Raw genomic sequence first — 21,584 nt, forward strand, 5'->3', positions numbered from 1 at the left:
ACCTCACCTTGGACAACATTGAGGGAACCTCACCTTGGACAATATTGAGGCAACCTCACCTTGGACAACATTGAGGCAACCTTCTTTAGCATCTCCCAAACATGTCCGATCAAATATTGTATAGACTTTCCTTATGAAAGTCTAAGTCTCAATTCTCTTGCATGAGAGTCCTCCTCCTTAGCTATTTACCTTGGACACGTTCGAGCCAACACTTAGAAAACCTTGGGAGGCTTGCCTCCTACACACCCTTGGGGTCTCCTAGGACCACACCCTCCTTGGGGTCTCCTAGGACCACATCCTCCTTGGAGTCTCCTAGGACCACTCACCTTAGCCCTCCTAGGAGGCACTCTCCTAGATGCATTCTCCTTAGCCTCCTAGGATGCATTCTCCAATTTTTGGGTATAACATTTGCCCCCCAAGTTTATTATACGATTTCCCTCGTATGATAAACTTTTCTTCTAGCAAAATGCTCTTGAGGTCATCCCAAAGCTCCTATCCGGTTGATAACTTTCACGTAAACTCCCATGACAGAACTTGTCTCGAACTTGCCTTGTGATTTCTTCAAACTCTATTTTCTTGATGTAATGAAAACATAAGCTCCCTTTGTATATGTTTCAAAATCATCATGGTATAGAGATAGGTCGTTGAATATCCTCGATTTGGTTGCGCTAGGATTAGAATTTCGGTGATCGATTTCTTTTTTTTTTAGCAATTTTGTCCGATCGGACCATGGGTGAGCTTCTTGTCTTCTCCTCCGAGGCAATTTCTTGGATTCTCAGACTAGGGTCCGATCGGGCATATTTTTGCATTCTCCTCGGACCAAGGTGGTCCGAGCCACACATCTTGGAAGTTCACCTCGGACATGTCCGAGCCAAACGCACTAGGCTCCTCCAACTATGTCCGATCGGAGCTTTCATGATATGGTCCGATCGGAGCTTCCATGGCCTTTCCTCGATCTAAAATCTAAGCCAATGACTTGGCTTCTCCTCGGACACGGTCCGATCGAAGCTTGTGTGGCCTCTCCTTGGCCAAAATCTAAGTCCAATCTCTTGGCATCTTCAACCATGCCCGATCGAAAGAACACTCTTCTTGGCATCTCAGATCATGTCCGATCGGACATTGCATACCCTTGGCCAAAAACTAAGTTCATCTTTTGGGTATGCATGGGACTTCTCCTTGGACTTGGTCCGAGCCAATCTTTTTGAAGCTCACCTTGGATAGGTCCGATCCAAGCATTTGGCTCCTCCAACCATGTCCGATCGGACCCTTGGCACACATGCATGACTCTCCTCGGACATAGTCCGATCGGAGATATTCAACATGGTTCGATCAGAGATATGCAACATGGCTCTCACGACCTTTCCTTGAACCAAGGTCCAAGCCAATGTCTTGGCTTCTCCTCGGACATGGCCCGAGCCAAGCATTTGGCTCCTCCATCAAGGTCCGATCGGGTACTTTGTGGCCTCTCCTTGGCCAAGATCCATCTACTTGGACGCAGCTGGGTTCCTCGGACTAGACGCATCTCCTCGGACAAATGCTCCCCATTCCGATCGGATATAATGTAGCTTCCAACCACTCAAGCGTGTTTCTCCTCCTCAGATGCAGCACCTTAGGCACCAATATTTCTGCGCCTAGATCCTTGGACATAGGGGAGATGCTCCTTGGATCAACATGCATCCGATCGGCCATCTCAAGGTATGCTTGGACATCACATTTTTCAAACACTTTAAGCACCTTCTAAGCATGCACATCTGATCGGACATAGGCAGCATCACCATTTGGACGCTTCTCCTTGGAGCTAGACACACCTTTCGGACCAAACATGGTATATTCCATGCTATAATTTTTTCAAACATTTCACCTTTAGGCACTCTTAGGACCTTTTAGGAAAAACCATCAAAGCACCTTGTTCAAACCTCCCATTATTATTTTGAGAGATTGATTTCTCTCAATCAATCTTGGTGAAAACTTGACTTCTCCTCCCAAGGACAAATTTTCACCATGTAGCATCTATTTTACATGCATTTGTTTGATTCACTCCAGGGAAGTTGATCGATGATACATGCTTAGTCGACCAGGGAAGTTGTATCTGCTCTCCTGAGCAAGAAAACTTTGCACCTGGTGAGCTAAACTTGTAGCTGTTGGCATTTAGACTTTACTTCTCTTTATTAACTTAAAACATTCTAAGTCTCCTCTAGACTTAAAAAGTTATAAGTTTTTTGTGAAGAGTAAAGTCACTCTGGTGTATGCCTTGCATTTTCGCATGAGTACTTAGTTTTCTAACTTAGAAATTTTAGACATTTCATAAGTCCATGCTAAGTATACTCTCTCACACTCTTATTGCTCTAACATTTTATGAGCATGATGTTTATGGTCACACGAATATCTGCTCCTAACTTGAAATTTTAAAAAAAAATTCCAAGTTACTTAAGCTTTGCCAAGCAAGTTAGCTTAATGGCCTTTTTGGACTTCGAAAATTTACAAGTCAGCCTAAAAACAGATATATTAACTCGTGCTCTTATTGCCTGTGTTAAGTTATATACCAGTATACCCCATGTGCCCCCCAGGTGGTTGGAGGTTGAAAGATCCTTAGTCACTTGCTACCTGACTGAATCTGTTCGAGCAGTTAACTACTCGTGAAACACATAGAATATATGGAAAATACTCAAGCAGTTGAACACTGCTTGAACACATCGACCAGTTGAACACTGCTCGGATAACTAACACACATGCATATTTGTAGCAAGAATCGACCATGCTGCGCGTAGTCTCTTTTATTACCCGTAAATTAAAAATGACAAAACATGTCTAACAACGAGTCTTAAACAACCAAAATTGTTCAAAATAAAATGACTGGTTAGCGAATAACCAGTTCATACACCAAACTTAAATAACAAGTTTAAAAAACTCGAAACCAAGCTACCACTCTGAAAGCGGTATTTTAAAAATAATATCTCCTTCGATGCTCTATGTGCACGCCACTCCAGTGATTCCTGCTCCTAGCACTCCTCCTTAGCATATTCCTCCTCTTGCTTCGTTGCTCTCCTCAGCTAAGGGTGGACCTCCACATATAGTGTCTACGGTGAAGTCCACAGGTCCAGGCTACAAGGGTGGAGATTTTTGTCGCTTGAATCCGGAGTTGCTTCTACCTCCTTCTCCTTGGGGTGTCTCTGCTCGGTACTTCTTCAACTTGCCCGACCAGAGAAGAAATTCTATCTCGTCCTTGAGGTGGTTGCATTCATTTGTGTCGTGACCATAATCTTCATGGAAGCGACAATACTTGTTCATGTCTCTCTTCCTCATCTCTCTCCTGATGGGTGGAGGCTTCTTGTAAGGAACCTCCTCTTGACTAGCAAGATATATCTCTGCTCGGGTGGCTGAGAGAGTGGTGTAGTTGGTGAATTGAGGCTCATACTTGGTTGGCTTCTCACTTGAACCCAACTTTGCTTTCTTTTCTTCATGGTGGTCAGATCCATTATTTCCACGCTTCCTTCCACCATCACTAGGGGAGTCAGTTGGTCTGCTTGGGTTATTTATGCCATTCTCCCCATTTTCTATCGCATCATCCAAATTCATATATTTTTCCGCCCGGTCAAGAAATTGTTGAAGTGTTGAAATTGGATGGCGATGGATGCTGTCCCATAGAGGACTCCGATAAATTATCCCAGCAGATATAGCAACCATCTTCCCTTCGTCTCCTACAGCAGTTGCTCTATTGGCTTCTCTCATGAACCTCTGTATATAGCTCTTTAGAGACTCATCTTTTCTTTGTTTGATATCTGCCAAGTCGTTGGCATAAACTGGTGAAGTCCTGGCAGTGCTAAATTGTCTACAAAACTCCTTCCTGAATGACTCCCAAGAGGTAATGGAGTTTGGTTTAAACCTCCAATACCACTCTTGGGCAGTGTCCGCCAAGGTGGTGGGGAAGACTCTACACCGATAGTCATCACTCACCCCGAGTAGTTCCATCTGGTCCTCAAACTTCCCAACATGTCTTATTGGGTTCGCCTTTTCGGTATAAATTGGCAGTACCGGTGCTTTGTACTTTGCTGGTGGTTGGGCTGCTCTTATTCGAGCAGAGAATGGGCTGCCACTCCGGTAGTCGATCACATCTATCTCGGAAGGTCTCTTCGACAAACCTTGCACTGCAGCTGCTAGCATGTCAAGCTGGGCTTGGATAGCTGGTGCAACTGATGAGGTTCCAAGCTTTTGACCGCCTGGTCGGGCATTACCATCTGGCGCGCCACCGTCAAGTATTTCTACTTGACTGGTAGGACGGTCCAAATTTTTCCCTTCGACCGGGACGGTCCTCCTCTTGTTGGTGATAACGTCCCTCAGATCCTTCTGAGAAGCATGCTCTCCTACCCGATCAAACACCGTACTCTTCGATTTCCCAGTGGGCTTACTACGTGGGACTTCCTCTCTCCTGCTACGCCGTTGGTCGGAATGCAATGGAGGCTTCTTGGCACGCTCTGGGCAGTGTTCTCCTCCTTGTGGGTTATGGCCCTCCTTTTCCTTGGATTGGCTGGTTGGATGACTATCAGCCTCATCCCTACCATGCCCATTTTTGAACTGTGAGGTCCTCTTCTCTCTAGGAGCTTTATTTTGCTCCTGCCCAAGTGGAGTCTTTTTACTGCCCGATCGGTGACTTCTGGAGGGGGTTCTAGAGTGCTCCCCTTGGGTTGAGGTAGTGTGCGATCGGACTCCATCTCCCTCACCAGGTGGGTTATTACCACCCCTTCTTGGTCTATCATTGCTCCTACCACCAGCTTCTGTGGTCCTTGCTTCTGGAGGGGGTCCTCCTCGTACTGCAGCTTGGGCATTGGCTTGGGCCAACTGGGTAGCTGCTTCCAAAGCAAGCGTTGCTTCATGATGTTTCTGATTGACCTCCTCCTGTTGTTGTCTGAGCTCCTCACTTCTAGCCTCCATATCGCGTTTTTGCTGCTCTAAGGCAGCTCTCTGCCTGGCCATCTCTTCAGCAAACGCCTCTTGCCTAGCGTGGAATTGTGCCATCTCCTCCTGGAAGGCCCCCATGGTCTCTTGGAGCTCTTCAACTCCTGGAGTCACGTCCTCAAGCATGACCCTAGGCTCATTCTCATGATATTGTGGGCAAGGACCTTCAGATCTAGCAGGTTCTTTAGAGGAGTTTGTCCTCTTGGAAGCAGCAGTGGTGTTCTTAGGCGCCATCTTTCTTCAGGGACCGTCTGTTCTTCTCTTCAGGCTCTCAATGAAAGCACCAAAATGTTGACCGCGTTTTTAGCCAACGACGTGAGAACGTCAAATACGACGAACCTTCAAGAGAATGTAAATGACAACAGACGGTATAAATAAGAAAAGTAAATAACACACAGGATTTTTATAGTGGTTCAGCCCCGATTGTCGGTAATAGCCTAATCCACTTAGAGATGTGATTTATAAACCTGTACTCAAGATCAGATGGACTGAGCCAACTGAGTTTCTTCAGTACAGATTGTGAAAATACAAGAATTCTCTCTAATTTCAGCACTTTCTCTCTCTAAAATAGACAGTCCCAATTTTCTCTCTCTAGAAAGAAGAAGCAGAAGAAGCCCCTCTCTCATCTCATAAGCTCTCTATTTATAGAGATGGGATCCTCAACTGATATCCCCTTATAATAGGGATATTTTATTATATTTATTACATTTATATTACAAATAAACATTCAAAATTCAAAATGTAACAAATCCCCATTTGTGGGAAGAATGAGAGATTCCCGCGCATGTTGTTGAAGTTGTGTCTGACTTAGTCTCCTCTAGCTAGTTGGTCCACCTCCTACTCACTACCCATGCAAGTGCTGGTTGAACATGCATGGTGGTAGGATATGCATGGTGGTAGGACATGTTTTTGGTGGGTTGAACGTGCATGGTGGTAGGAGATGCACTTCTCTCCTCTAACATGCACTCTCCTCTAGCATGCCATGTTCCTCCTTGAACCAATCTCCTTGGCTTCTCCTCGGACCAAGGTGGTCCGAGGCAACCTCCTTGGCACCTCACCTTGAACAACATTGGGGCAACCTCATCTTGGACAACATTGAGGGAACCTCACCTTGGACAACATTGAGGGAACCTCACCTTGGACAACATTGAGGGAACCTCACCTTGGACAATATTGAGGCAACCTCACCTTGGACAATATTGAGGCAACCTCACCTTGGACAACATTGAGGCAACCTTCTTTAGCATCTCCCAAACATGTCCGATCGAACATTGTATAGACTTTCCTTATGAAAGTCTAAGTCTCCATTCTCTTGCATGAGACTCCTCCTCCTTAGCTATTTACCTTGGACACGTTCGAGCCAACACTTAGAAAACCTTGGGAGGCTTGCCTCCTACACACCCTTGGGGTCTCCTAGGACCACACCCTCCTTGGGGTCTCCTAGGACCACATCCTCCTTGGAGTCTCCTAGGACCACTCACCTTAGCCCTCCTGGGAGGCACTCTCCTAGATGCATTATCCTTAGCCTCCTAGGATGCATTCTCCAATTTTTGGGTATAACAATTAGCATTTTCCCTTGGGTTTCGTACAGGCCGTGAAGGTAATTTTCCTTGATTCTGTGGCTCATTTTGACTTAATGAAGTGGCAATTTGACCCATAGTATTCTCTAAATTTTTCAGGGACACATGAGCGCCTTGAAGAAGTGCTTGAGTTTGCATATTGGAGGCTACTAACTGTTTTAGCATATCTGCCATTGAAGGTTCTTGAGCTTATGAGGTAATAGGTTGTTGAGGATGAGGTGTATAAGTTTGTTGTTGCCTTTGTTGATAAGGAAATCCCGGTGGTCTAGTTGGTACATTTTGCTGTTGATTCCCATATCGAAGATTAGGATGCTCCTTCCATCCTTCATTATAAGTTATAGCATAAGGGTCATACCTTTGCAGGTTGCCCTGGGAATCCCCCCATTGCATTTACATGCTCATTGATATCCTCTTCAAGTGTGGGACATGCATCAGTAGGATGCCCCACCAACTGACATATGCCACAAGGTCTCACTTGATGACCTAAAGCCATTTGTTGAACCATACTAGTTAATTATGCAAGCTGTTATGCTACTTTAGATTTGTCTCATTTAATCCCTTAACTGAAACTTCTTGACGAACTTCAAACTGTTGAGAATTAGCTGCCATATTAGAAATTAAGCTCCTAGCTGCAGCAAGAGTCTTGTCCACCAGTGCTCCCCCACTTACTGCTTCAATCATGCTCCTATCCAATGGAAATAATCCTTCATAAAAGTATTGGATCAGGAGTTGTTCACTTATTTGGTGGTGGGGGCAGCTAGCACATAGCCTCTTAAATCTCTCCCAATACTCATATAATGACTCCCTAATCTGTTGGCGAATGCCACAGATTTCCTTCCTTATACTACCAACCATAGATGCGGGGAAGTAACGCTCCAAGAACAATGTCTTCATTTCATTCCAGGTATTAACAATTCTAGAAGGAAGGTAATAGAGCCATTCCTTTGCACCATCCTTCAAAGAAAATGGAAATGCTCTTAATTTAATCTGCTCTTCCGTTACTAAAGCTGGTTTCATACTAGAACAGACTATGTGAAATTCAGTCAGATGCTTATTTGGGTCCTCTCGTGGTAGCCCATGGAAAGATGGTAATAAATGTATGAGGCCTGATTTGAGTTCAAAGTTAACGTCCAACGCCGGATATTGAATACACAGAGGTTGATGGTCTAGATTCGGTGATGCCAACTCTTTCAACGTCCTTTCTTGCGCCATCTGAGACTTAACTGATGGTTCAGAGTCAGAATCGTCATCAGATGGTAATGGTATTTATGCTGGATTGACTCTCTTTGAAGGTTGAAAGAGTGGATTGTCAGTGATAGTCCTTGATGATCGGGACGACGATGTCTCAAGATATTGTTTTATGGCTTGTAGTCTTTCTTGAGTATCGTCGTCAGACATATACACCTACAATCAAGAAATTTAAACTAGTGAGTATGTAGTTAATTAAATTGAATAATAAAAATGACTTACAATAGTCCCCGACAACGGCGCCAAAAATTTGATGTGTGTCGTATGCCGTATCAAATTTAAATATATATTTTTTTATTCACTTACACCAGCTACTTTAGTATAGCGGTAAATAAGGGTCGAACCCACGAGGACTATGATCAAATTATTATTCAAAATAATACTAGATTGAAATTAAAAAGGGGTTTTAGTTTTGATAGCTGAAAACATAAAATGAAATAAATATCAACGATTGAATAATTAAAGATATAACGATATTAGAGAAATAGCCAAGAATTACTCTCCACCTTCAACAATCAATCTATCAACATTGATGAATAATATTCCCTATCTCCCAATTAAACTATTAACCCCACAGATAACACTTAAGCAGTCAATTATCCCAGTTTCCCTAATATAATTAATTAAAGCTAAGCACTCTTTATTAACCCTTTTTACCCAACAATAAACTCATTAAGCATGCAATCTATTTAACCTAGTAAAAGCATTACACTTTGTAGAAACATGTTAATCTAGGCAAAAAATTCATTAAGCATGCAATTCATTTAACCTACGTTCTATTTCTCATCACAATTCAAATACCCGTCACAATACCTTAATTGCAATTTATCACTTTACTTAGAATCCTAAACTATTAGGTGAATAGAAATCCTAAGATGATAGTAGAACAATGCAAAACCTTAGTTAGTGGCCATCTAAACAAGATTTTACGAGATCCATGACATTCAAATAGAAAAATAGAAGCAATTTAATATAAGGGAATAAAGGGAATAAAATTCATCAATACATTTCAAGATCTCATGTCTAAGGTTTTGAAATAACCCTTAACTATAAAGAAAACTACTCCATAATCATATTCATATTCATATTCATATTCATAAACATAAATATTCAATGAAAATAAAAGAGTTTTGAGAAGAAAGAAAAACTAGATTGAAGAATATAGATGATGATGTTTTTTCCTCCTCCTCTGCTGCTCTAGCCTCTAAAAATTGCAATCCAAAGTTATAATAAAAGTTAACCCTAATCCCTTTTACAGCCCCTTAATAATTACATTTAAAAATTAAATTTTAAAGAAATTGTCGCACGGCCGCGGCCACGGGTCATATTCTGGGCCATGTTCGCACAGAGGCCGCGGCCAGGAGATCATGATGGCCGCGGCCAATACTCCCTGTCTCCCAGGTCGCGGCCAGTTAATGCTGGTGGCCGCGACCAATGGTCATTTTCTGAACATATATTTTTTCTTCATAATCTCCATCTTAGGCTCAATCCTCGGGTTTAGTGACTTCGAAAACACTTCAATCTCATTCAAAACTTCATTATCTCGAGTCCTATAATTGCACCTTCATTTTTAACCACAACATTGTATCAAATTCATCAATAATAACTTATAAAATATTTTATGACTTAAAAATAAAAAACTCGTAAAACAAAGCTAAGACCACCTAAAAACACTTTAAAGGAACATTATCTAAATGCGAAAGGATAAAATATATAATATCCATAATACCCTTATCAATAAGCACTAGGGCACTAAGCAACTATGAGCCCTAGATAAAACATAACATAACATAAAATTGTTATAACATATTATACATAAACATAACACATAACATATAGAAACTATCCTATTTTCCTTACCAAAACCGGGATGTGAGAACAAGGATGGGATTTTAGAACACTCCTAAAACCAATAGTAAAAAGGTGAGTATTTCTAAAAGATGAAAATAAATGGACTAAAACCACCGAGAAAAAGAACTTACCGAAAAGAACCTCAAGTTCAAAGAACTTAATTGCCTAACCATGAATGAAAACAACGCGTTAGGAATTGAGTAGAGAAAAACTATAAGAACTAATGAAATATACAGAAATGAACTAGGAATAGGAATACCTTTGAATGCACTATAACCGAACGACACCTCGATATTGAACTACACACTAATAACGTTACTTCCCAAGTGTTTAATAAGCTTAAAATGATAAAGCTTATAACCCCAACCCAAGTGTTTAACACTCTAAAGTGAACCTAGCTACTTGAAGGCTCTGAACTCAGCTTGAAGAATGAAAGAAATGGCTGGGTACTAGGTCCTATTTATAGAGGTCAAGAATGAAAAGATCTTCATTTAGGTTGAATAAAAATAATGACTTTTTAATTTAAAATCATTTGAATATTTGTTAAGCAGAGGCTTAAGACTCGGTCAAAAAGATTATGGACTTATCAAGAGGTTATGGAATAAAATGAGCTTGGTTTCAAAAAATTTCAAAAATCATGCCTTAGAGCCGATATATCTCCCATGCTAGGCGATATATCCCCTGGGCTTATGTTCCCGAGGCTCATCGAAGTGGTCGTGCGAAGTTACAAGTTTTTCGTATTCCTCGAGTGGCGATATATCGCCCCCTAGAGTTGCGATATATCGGCATACGCTGAAATATTATACACGTAATTGCACTTTTCAGCCTAATTTGAATTGAGTAAACACCTTTGACTGAGTCCTATAACGATTTCAAAGCTTCTGGCAGACTCTGGGATTTTCAAATATTACTTTTAATAAACTATTCCTCAAAAATACTTAATTTCTTAATAAACATGCACACGACAAGTGTCATTCTCTTATTGGGTCTATCTAAACCTTATAGTATTATAAATATCATCTTCATAATCAGCTATATTAATTAAACCTTATGTTATAATTAATATTCTTAAACTATAGGTTAAACTTATAAAATCTACAAGTGTTGCTACGAGTGTCCAACTAAGTTCCGGCTTGAACCAAAATCCACAGTAATAAACATACTATAACTACTACTAGCTATTACTATAACTACTACTATCTAACTAGCTAAGTAAAGTTCTTGGACTCTACACTACCTTAGAGTCATTACCATGTGTTTTATAAATGTGCCATTAGCTGGTTAATCGAGGTTTTAGGTTAAAAAAGTGTGATTAAATTGAAATAAGGACTCATTTGACAACATTGAATATAAAGATTTGGACATTCATCAAAATCATAAAAGTTATACATTTGGGATCCCAAAATACTGTTTCAAAAATGTATTACAACTAAAAAATATGGATACAATCGACCTAGGCGACAAAGCAAATCATTACAACATATTTTCCCAAAATAACCCTGGTTGTGGTAGCCAAGTAGGTCGAACATGTACACGCCGCTCCATGCTCTCCAACTCATGGTTGGTCGACCTCTCCCTTGCCCTTACCTGCACCATAGAGCACCCGTGAGCCGAAGCCCAAAAAGAAAACTTTATGCATAACAAATCACATACCAATCCAACAATATACAACAAAGCTGTCAACAGACTAAACACAAAGCGACCTACGTCGACCCAGGTGCTTTACCAGGCCCTAGGTTCACAGTCTTCAACAAGCAAGTGGATACAGAACCCTTGGAGGGTCTCGCCCTAGCGGCCTTCACTCAGCGTGCTTAGAGCCAACCCCGACCTTTGACATTCTCGGCCCTTTGCTGTTCTCGGCCCTCTGCCGTTCTTAGCCTTTTCCGTTCATTCTTAAGCATGCATAAAATGGCATAATATTTACAAGTATTCACACATACATTAAACAAAAATATAGGGGCCATGCCCTGAAACACAAATAATAGGGCCATGCCCTGCTCTATGGACACCAACAGTTTCTTACCTGTGTTCTGAGCTGACAAGTCAACGTGATCCTGAGTACGATCCCCTAATCCGAGCTTTGATGTAAATGCAATGCCCTGGTTAGCCAAGACCGTCACACTGTGTACTTTAAATAGTGATTCACTCGCTAAATGAGTCATTAGGCCATAAACGTGCATCTAAATGTTATTAATGGGCCAGGGTTAAAATCTCAGTCAAAAGGAATGAATATATTTTATTTACAACGTTAAACTATACATGGGATCCCATAAAAGTGCTTAGAAAGTTGTTTACATTCCAAAACGATCATTATAAAAAGTTACAATCCCGCTGACCTAAGTGACAAAAAATAGGGTTAAACCCTAGTTCCCCTGAGAAAAACCTTGGCCGTGGTGGTCAAGCGGCTGCATATGTACACGTCACCACCTTAGCTCTCCACTCAAGGCTAGGTAAGCTTTTCTTTCCCTTTACCTGCACCACATAGCACCCGTGAGCCAAGGCTCAGCAAGAAAACTTATTACTGCATGTATATGAGTATTAATAAATGATCATTCTAGGGCTTGCAGCCCTAATCAGATGATGACTGTTAAGTCATTCTGGGGTCCTGCGCCCTGGATTAATGACTACTAAGTCATTCTAGGTCATGCGCCTTGAATATATGACTAATAAGACATCCTGGGGCCTTACGTCCTAATCCATGTGACCATCAAGTCACTTGAGCCTTTTAGCCCTAGCTCCAAGTCACTAGCCATAGACTAGCCAAGCGCTTAAGTTTTTCTTCGACAAATAGGTCGGACGAGCATATATTGCTCTTGTTGATTAGATCTAATCATATCGACTAGCGTTCAATGCACTATTGTCGCTCTTGACTCATAAGTCAATTCCATACGACCACCGCTCGGTACAATTGCCGATCCTGACTGATAAGTCAGAGCTTCATGACCAGCACTTAACACCATTGTCGTTTTTGACTAATAAGGCAGTGCGTTGCTCAGATAAAAAATGCATTCAAGCATTCATAATGCAACAGATATCCATATATAGAGCAATCAACATGCTTCAACAATAATCATGTATGTCACATAATACGTGCAGTTTTCCTACCTCAGACTTGAGCGTAAAATAAGTTAAGAACGACCCTTGAGAATGATCCTAACCTTAGGCCCTTAGCGGTCACCTAATCATAACCAAATATGAAATCCCATCAATAAAATGAGTAATAAAAGATTCCCAGACCAAGTCCTAGCCCCCGGGACCTCGAATCCTACTAAAACTGGTAGGAGATTTGATCCTGAGCCTTTAGGTTTGAAAGCCCATGCTTAAAACCAAGTAAAACCAAGCCTGGACAAAAATAGACAGGTGGGCCGCGACGCGCTTCCCAGACAGACAACCCCCTGTCTGGGTGCCAGCGGCGGGTCGCGACTTGCCCTTGAGGGTCGCAGCGCACCTGCCAGACAAAGCCAAGTAAAGGCTCTGGGGTTCACTCAATTAGCGGCACCCATGAACTCGGTCGCGACTTGACCCCGCGAACCTAACTCCCCTGCATTTTCCTCAATTCAAACTCAGCCAAAACTTCAACCAAACAATCGCAATATCAAAACCAAACCCCAACACAACATAACCAACATTTTAATAATAAAACCCAAGCTTCATAACACTTAAAACAACACCAAGTACCCAATTCTAAGATCAAACTATCACGCTTATAAATAACCTTGAATACAGAGTAAAACTTCAAAGTGCAAGCTTAGAATCCTTACCTCAAACACATAATTATCCCTAAGCTTTGCTCAATCAATAACCTACCACAAATAGCTTCAATTCTCCTAAACTTCATGCTTCAAAAATCAACCCGAGAGAGAGAGTATGATCGAGAGAGAGAAAAGAAGAAGAAAGCCCCTGTTTTTCCTTGGCTGAGTATATCTATAAGCCTAAATGACAAAAATGCCCCTAGGGCCATCCTAATCCCTCAAAGCCACCCAAGGGCGATTTCATCATTTTCACCTACCCCCGTTAATCCTAATTAATGTCCTCTAATTCCCGTCATTCCCAATATCCTCAAATAATTACCAAATCATATCCCATTACCCGCCCAATCCTGATAATATACTAAGCACCAAATTACCCCTAGGCTCGTCCGAGCCAAGTAATTAACCCCATTATGACCAAACCGCTAACTTGCTTCCTGGGATCGTCTCATGCTGAATAGCTCAAACATAATCACATAATAATGGGTTGCAACGCCTGATGAACAGGACCGCGACTTGAGACAAAAAACCCAGAAATACCATGCATTTTTCTGTGTTTTTCCTCAGCCTAACTTGCAAATTCTCAACCAACCAATCCCTACACTCGAAATTCAACCTATAGTCCATATCCAAGCGGCATAACTAACCTAAATACCCCAAAACTTACTCCACCAACTCATAAAAACTCAAAGATCACATCCCATAGTTTAACCCCATAAAACCTCAAAACCATAATTGAAAACTCAGTGAAATCAATAGAAATGCGTACCTCGGTTGGTATTTCTATCTGAGCTAACTTCAACCTCCACAAGCTTTAGATTTCCCCAAGCTTCAGCCTCAAATTCAAAGCCTCACCACCAGAATTTTCCAAAATTTCTTAAGTCACTATGAGAGGGAGAAAGAGCCGAGAGAGAGTGTGTGGCAATGCTAAGAAGAGTCTAAGTGTTTCCCTTGGTTCTGTTGTGTTTTTGGCTTAAGTCTATCCTAGTTGCCTAATGACCAAAGTGTCCCTAAGTCTATCCTTAATCCTTTTAGTGCCACCAAGGGCAATCCCGTCACTTTCCACCTCCTGCTAATTCCTCGAGTGTTCCTATAAATCCCCATTTAATCCCTGACACACTTAAACAAACATTAAATCACTACCCATTACTCGGTAATTCCCAAACACATACTATATCCCAAAATACCCCTAGGGTCCTCCTGAGATGGGTACTCGACCATGTTGTGACTATTTCGCTACCCTACTCCCTAAGACCGTCTTGGACAGGACATCACAAATATATCACCAAAATCTTGTGGTATCAAGCACAACATACATATATATTGCATTTATGCCCTTAATGGGCTAAAATTACAAAAATTCTCCTATTAACCAAATTGGGCACACATGCATATGCAATTCACCTAAACAAGCATTTTTAATCACATAATCATTTAATTCTCATATTAACATAATTAAATAAATTATTGCCTTCCTGGCTCGCTAATCAAGGCACTAAGCCTTACTAGCAAATTTGGGACGCTACACCGCCTCCCCTCTCCCATAGTCACACGACTGCCGTCGCCGAAACCTAGTGCCACATGCTGGCAACCAGTAGAAGAAAGAAGGAGATAGTGAGAAAGGAACATAGAGACATAGAGAAGTGGTAAGGGAAGAAAGAAAAAAGGGGAATAGAGAGATGAGGCAGAGGAAGGGGGCGGCTTTAACGTGATGAGAGAAGGAGAGGGAGACTTTTAGGGTTTAGGTTGGCTTTAGTTTCATTATTAGTTTATATTTAAGATATAATATATATATATACAAAAAGTGGGAAAACATTAAGCGTGTAAAAGAGACGGGAGCGATAGAGAAAGAAAAGGAAGAGAGAGAAGAAAAAAGTAATGAAAGGATTTTATTTTATTTTTAATGGTTGAGTGACACGTTTAAAGAGAGAGGAGAGAGAGAGAGAGAGAGAGAGAGAGAGAGAGAGAGAGAGAGAGAGAGAGAGAGAGAAAGGGTCTGATTTTTTTTTAAAGAATTAAATGTATTTATTGTTTTTTTTTTGTGGAAACATGCACTTAATGTCAGAGAAAACGTATAGATATATAGTTGGCTTTTTTTCGTACAAAATTCTCATGTCTCCCCATGGGAGACGTTTGAGGCCTTTAACCTCTCCCACAGGGTGACGTGAGAATTCTCTCATACAACGTAGGACATTTAACGTCTGCCACTGGGAGACGTTATATGTCTTCCCTGGACACGTGTTTAGCCCTTAGTTTTTCAACGTCTTCCTACCTTTTTAATGACTTACAATTTTAGTAATTAATAAAAAAATTCAATGTCTCCAAACATAAGACATTTAAAATGCCTCCTAATTTTTAATGTCTTACACCAATGGTGTATGACATTGTAGGGAGTCATTGAATGTCAGAATTGTTGTAGTGTACATACGCGAATAAGTTATAACCTCAATTTTTTTATCTAACGATATACATTGTTATAATAGTGAACATCTCACAAGTAATATTTTCTCCTAGGGTTAATTTATTATGTCAAAAACAAGATTCCAAACTTCTAGTATCATCACGTGTGAAACATGATGTTGAACTTTATTTTCGGCACAATAAATTTACTTAAGAAAAAATATTGTGTGTGGGAGGTTTACTATACTACAATGTACAATGTTAGATTAAAAAAAGGCTCATAACTTATCCACGTTATGAACTATATAATACACCACCGATAGTGCAAAAAAAAAAAAGTCCTACCACAACTAATCCCTATATATATATGTTATGATAATTTCAAAGATATAATTATGAGGAAATTATATAGTAGGGATCCCAGTTTAGCCTCTTCTGGTAGAAGCATCTCCGTTTCCAGTATGTAGTGAAATTATAACCCAATTTTTTTATATGACGGTGTGTATTGTAGTTATAGTAGGCATCTCACCAATTTTTAAAAAAAATATGAATACTTTACAATGTCGAACACAAGAGTTCAAAATAGTTAGTTGCACGTGTATAAAATCAGGATATGTAAAAGAAAGAGGAGTCGTTAGCTTAAGAACGCTAGTAATCATTACTTGGTAGTTTTTGCTTGCTTCTTTTTCAATGAGTTTACATGATGCAACAACGTTTGAAAGTGAACCAATGGCTAATTGGCATGCTTGGCCATGCACAAGAAAAAGGTTATATACAAATGAGCATGTTGAAACAATAAAGAAATCTATTTTAGGAATATTCAAGAAAAGTTTATCCCAACTTGCTCTGTTGGGCCATGAATTTTCTCAAAAGTTCATCTTGTTGTTGAAGACGTTCTTCTAGATGTTGTGCTTGTTGACGATGTTCTTCTTCTTGTTTCTAAAATCTTCCTTCAAATTCATTTATAATGGTGTCATTCGAAGAAGGAGCTTTCGATTTCTTTTCCATTGAGGTAGGTGTTGGATTATTCTAGTATAATGTGTGGGACACAGCGTGCCCTCCAGCAATAACATGTCCTCGAGGCTCAGGAGTGCCCAACGCCCTCGTTAGCAAATCATCAGGGCCATCAGGTGCCCATTTATCCTCAGCTTGGAGTTGCCGGTAATGATCATGTGAAACCATATTCATAGAAAGTTATATAATTTGATATATCAATTTTTGAATATGAACATTTACAATATTTTTTTTGAATCTCAGAGGCCTCTCCAACTAGCTCTACTTTTGCATTTTGATGACCCATGCTCCACAAGTCTGTCGTATCAAGTTCAGTCAGGCTTTTCCCAATTTGTTGCATTAATTTGTTGAGTACGCACATTGCCTCCTCTAGAGAGGTTGTGGTTGTATTTATTCATTGCTCGATAATATTGCATCTCTCCTCTCTTTTATGCCACTCAGTAGTTAATCTCGAGTTGACAAATTGTAACCATTCATTTTCTTTTATGATATTCTCAAATCCAAATGGAATAGCTGGCAGGAACTCATTTGGGAATTTTTTCAAAGCGTTATACACGTGTACCCTTGTGAGATTAGTCTTCAATTTTGAAAGTACTTTGTCGCATCTATCAACATCTGCTTCTTTTGTTTATTGTCCAAATCATAACTTTTCTACAAGTTTGAAATTAATAAGAATCATATTATTACAAAAATATATATATTTTAAAAACATTAAATGAAATATAATTAATAAAATCATACCATCATTGTATCCCATGTTTTATTTTTATCCACCATACTAACATCGTTCCAACTATTAGTGTTGATGGACACAATGCCTCGAACTACAACTCCAAGGTGTGACGAAACATTATTTCTATTGTTACCAACTGTTTGACCATAATCATTGTATACATTTATAAGATCTCCTTCACTCCTTTTTTTGGGTGTTTTTAGCCATGCAGGAGCGCCATATCACATTTTTCTTACTCTCTTCCCCAAATTGAGAATGAGGGAGAAGGTCCCATGATAGAGTAGTTTTTATAGTATTTGAAAGGGTTATTTTATTTAATTTTTGAGGTTTATGTAGTTATTTTTGTGCTTTATGACGTTTATTTGCTTGTGTTTGATGATATTTCATATTATGGGAAGTAAGTGATAAATTATCGCGTTTGGCTTTAAAAAAAGAAATTTGAGTCGCGACGCTTAGACTTAGAGCCTCAGTTCTGCGATTAAATAGAGAGGTCGTACCATCGAGAAGACTAGGGTTGCGGGGCTGCCTTTGAGACCCATGATGCTATTGGCTGGGGAATTTGAGCTGCGGCGCAGGACTTTAAGAGTCGTGACCCTTGAGTAGTCAAAGAGGAGGCGCATTCAAGATTGTGGACATGGGCTGTGACGCCTGAGTGGTTAATTCACAGAATAGGGCATTTTACGCAGGGGCGAAAGCGAGATTTCACATCCAAATTTAATCATCATTATGATTATTTCTAAAAGAAAAAAAAAAACCTTAAGGAGGAGACTCAAAGAGCATATTGAGGAGGCAAAGGCTTGGAGATCAACTAGTCTATCATTCTATTTCATTATTGCTTTTACTTTTTGGATTTGTGATGTTGATATTTGGTTTTATGGATTTTATTATGTTTAGCATGAACTAATTTTTCATTTAGGTTGTTAATGGATTCTCTTGAATCCTTATGAGTATTTAATGAAGTTTTTATTGTTTTCCTATTAATATTGTGAATTATTTTTTTTGTGCTTAATGCTTGTGATTAATTGGCCACTAATTGCATGATTTAGATGATTTTAACCTAAGATCTGAGAAGTGGAGGATAATTATGCTATAGTCAAATAATTGTAGATTTATATTGGACGAGAGTATATTTATGATCTGTGTAGCTTAGGGATTATCGTTTAGTTCCTGCAATATGTTAGTTTACCACAGAGATGTAGGAGATTGTTTATTGTTGAGAATTATAAGTCTTAGTAAGAATATAATCTATAATTGTAATCTGCTATCACAATAGAAATATGAGTTCTTAAATTCGCATTAGAGAAACATAGGTGGAGAGTTGATGAAGTTAATAACCCTAATTCTCAATCCTTCGAATTAATAGTTAATTTGAGTTATTCTTTGTTCTATTTTATTGTTTTAGTGTCCAGTTTATTAAATTCATAATCTATTAATTGTCAATAAATTAGAATAATTTTTTTTTTGGTAATTAATAACAGTCCTTGTGGGAACGATTCTTTACTTACTGGTTTATTACTTGTTACGGTTGCATGCACTTGCGTAGTTAAAAATTATCACAACAAGTGTTTGGCGCCATTGTTGGGGACTGTATTATTAATATAAATATAATTGATTTTTATTCTATATTGGTTTTTATTTCTAGTACTCATTCGGTATATGCGAAGAAGTAGACAAATGGAACTCATACTAGTAGATCTTGAAATTGAAAGAACGTGCAGACAAAACCGAAAGATAAAGAAAATGATGGATTTTGCCATTGTTGAGAATCAAGGAAATGCAGGATACAATGCTACTAATGTTAATAATATCCCAAATTTTGTAGAGGTCCTAGTGGAACGAGGACCAAGGACGCTTAGAGACCATGTACTTCCTACTGTCACAGGAGTGCATTCATGCATCAGATACCCCACTATTGCTGAAAATAATTTCGAGATCAAGCCAACAATATTACAAATAGTGCGGTCTACTGTTTAGTTTGGGGGGTTGCCCACGAAAGATCCTAATTTGAACATAGCCAATTTCCTAGAGCTATGTGCAACATTTAAGATGAATGTGGCAAGTGACGACGCAATTAGACTTAGATTATTCCCATTCTCTCTACGAGAGTGAGTTAAGATTTGGCTAATTTCACTGCAAGCTAACATGGGAGGAGTTAGCCCAGAAGTTCTTAGCAAAGTTTTCCCTCCAGCAAAAGCTGCAAAGTTGAGAGGGGAAATTAATAATTTCTACGAGACAGAAGAGGAATCGTTGTATGACGCATGGGAAAGATTTAAAGAGTTGCTAAGCCCACATCATGGTATAGAGAAGTGGATGCTAGTCCATAATTTTTATAATGGGTTGAATGGTACTACTCGTACCATAATAAATGCTGCAGCAAGAGGTGTGTTCATGAGCAAGAGTGCTAAAGCGTATGAATTGCTAAAGGAGATGGCAATGAATAACTACCAGTGGCCAGCGAAAAGGGGAAGGTGGCTGGTATGATTGAACTGGATGTTATTTCCATGCTTACAACACAAGTGGCAACATTTACAAAACAATTACAACAGACCCATCTTCCATGCCAAGCCATGCAAGTACAAAATTTATGCGAGGCAAGTGGTAGTGGTCATCTAATGAATCAATGCCCTGTCTTATATATGAATAACATGCCCATGGAAGAAGTGCAAGCTATAGGAAATTACCAAAGACAAAACAATAACCCTTATTCCATGTTATACAACCAAGGTTGGAAGAACCACGCAAATTTCTCTTGAACAAATAATCAACACACTCAACAATCTTATCAACAACCTCCACCGGGCTTTTATTAACCACAAAATAGACCTCCACAACAGCCAATGCCATGAAGCAACCTAAACCACAACCTGATGCGTTGAACCAATTCATGAAAGAGACAAGGGCATTTATAAGGAGTTTGGAGACGCAAATAGGGCAGTTGGCCAATCTGATGACTAATAGAGCACAAGGAAATTTGCCTAGCACTACTGAAGTGAATCCTAAAGACAGTGCCAAGCCATCACCTTGAAAAGTGGAACACAGTACGAGGAGCCTAAGAGAACTCAATCAGAGGATATAAGTCAGGAGAAAAAGTACCAAGGCATAGCAAAGAAGGACTCTAGTGAAGAAAAGGTTGCTGATAGACTCCCAAAAAAGAAAGTGGTACCTCCAGTAAGCATTGAGAACCATATCAAGATCCCATACCCACAGAGGCTCCGTAAGCACAATCTGGATAAATAGTTTGCGAAGTTTTTGGAGGTATTCTAAAAGTTGCATATTAATATCCCCTTTGCCGAAGCATTGGAACAAATGCCTAGCTATGTCAAGTTTATGAAAGAGATCCTATCTAACAAAAGGAAGATGGGAGATTATGAAACTGTAGCATTGATTGAGGAGTGTAGTGCTACTTTGCAAAGAAAGCTCCCGCAAAAGTTAAGAGATCCATGGAGCTTTACCATACCTTGCACCATTGGGGACTTTGAATGCAAGCACGCTTTGTGTGATTTAGGGGCCAGTGTAAATTTAATGCCATTGTCAGTATTTCGCAAACTAGGGTTTGGTATAGCACGACCCACAACAGTGACATTACACTTAGCAGATCATTAAGTCAAGCACCCTAGGGGAATTATTGAAGACGTGTTGATAAAAGTTGATAAGTTCATCTTCCCAACAAATTTTATAGTTTTGGATATGGAAGAAGATACAAACGTGCCAATTATCCTTGGAAGACTGTTTCTAGCAACAATACCTGCTCTAATTGATGTTCAAAATGGAGAGCTTCGATTGAGAGTTCAGGGGGATGAGTTCGTACCATAATAGATGCTGCAGCAAGAGGTGCGTTCATGAGAAAGAGTGCTAATGAAGCGTATGAATTGCTAGAGGAGATGGCAATGAATAACTACTAGTGGCCAGCTAAAAGGGGACAACCAAAGAAGGTGGCTGGTATGATTGAACTGGATGTTATTTCCATGCTTACAGCACAAGTGGAAAAATTTACAAAACAATTACAACAGACCCATCTCCCATGCCAAGCCATGCAAGTACAGAATTTATGCGAGG

At 39.9% G+C, this 21,584-nt stretch overlaps 1 protein-coding gene across 1 annotated transcript; it reads left to right on the top strand.

Annotated features, from left to right (window-relative positions):
• Positions 1 to 20,834: 20,834 nt before the first annotated feature.
• LOC133779913 (uncharacterized) lies at positions 20,835 to 21,341 on the top strand. The gene is made up of 2 exons (XM_062219811.1): positions 20,835 to 21,084; positions 21,208 to 21,341. Exons 1-2 carry the CDS (start codon positions 20,835 to 20,837, stop codon positions 21,339 to 21,341), a joined length of 384 nt encoding a protein of 127 aa, XP_062075795.1.
• Positions 21,342 to 21,584: the final 243 nt, after the last annotated feature.

Source organism: Humulus lupulus, chromosome 5, assembly GCF_963169125.1.
Source record: "Humulus lupulus chromosome 5, drHumLupu1.1, whole genome shotgun sequence".
Lineage (NCBI taxonomy): Eukaryota > Viridiplantae > Streptophyta > Magnoliopsida > Rosales > Cannabaceae > Humulus > Humulus lupulus.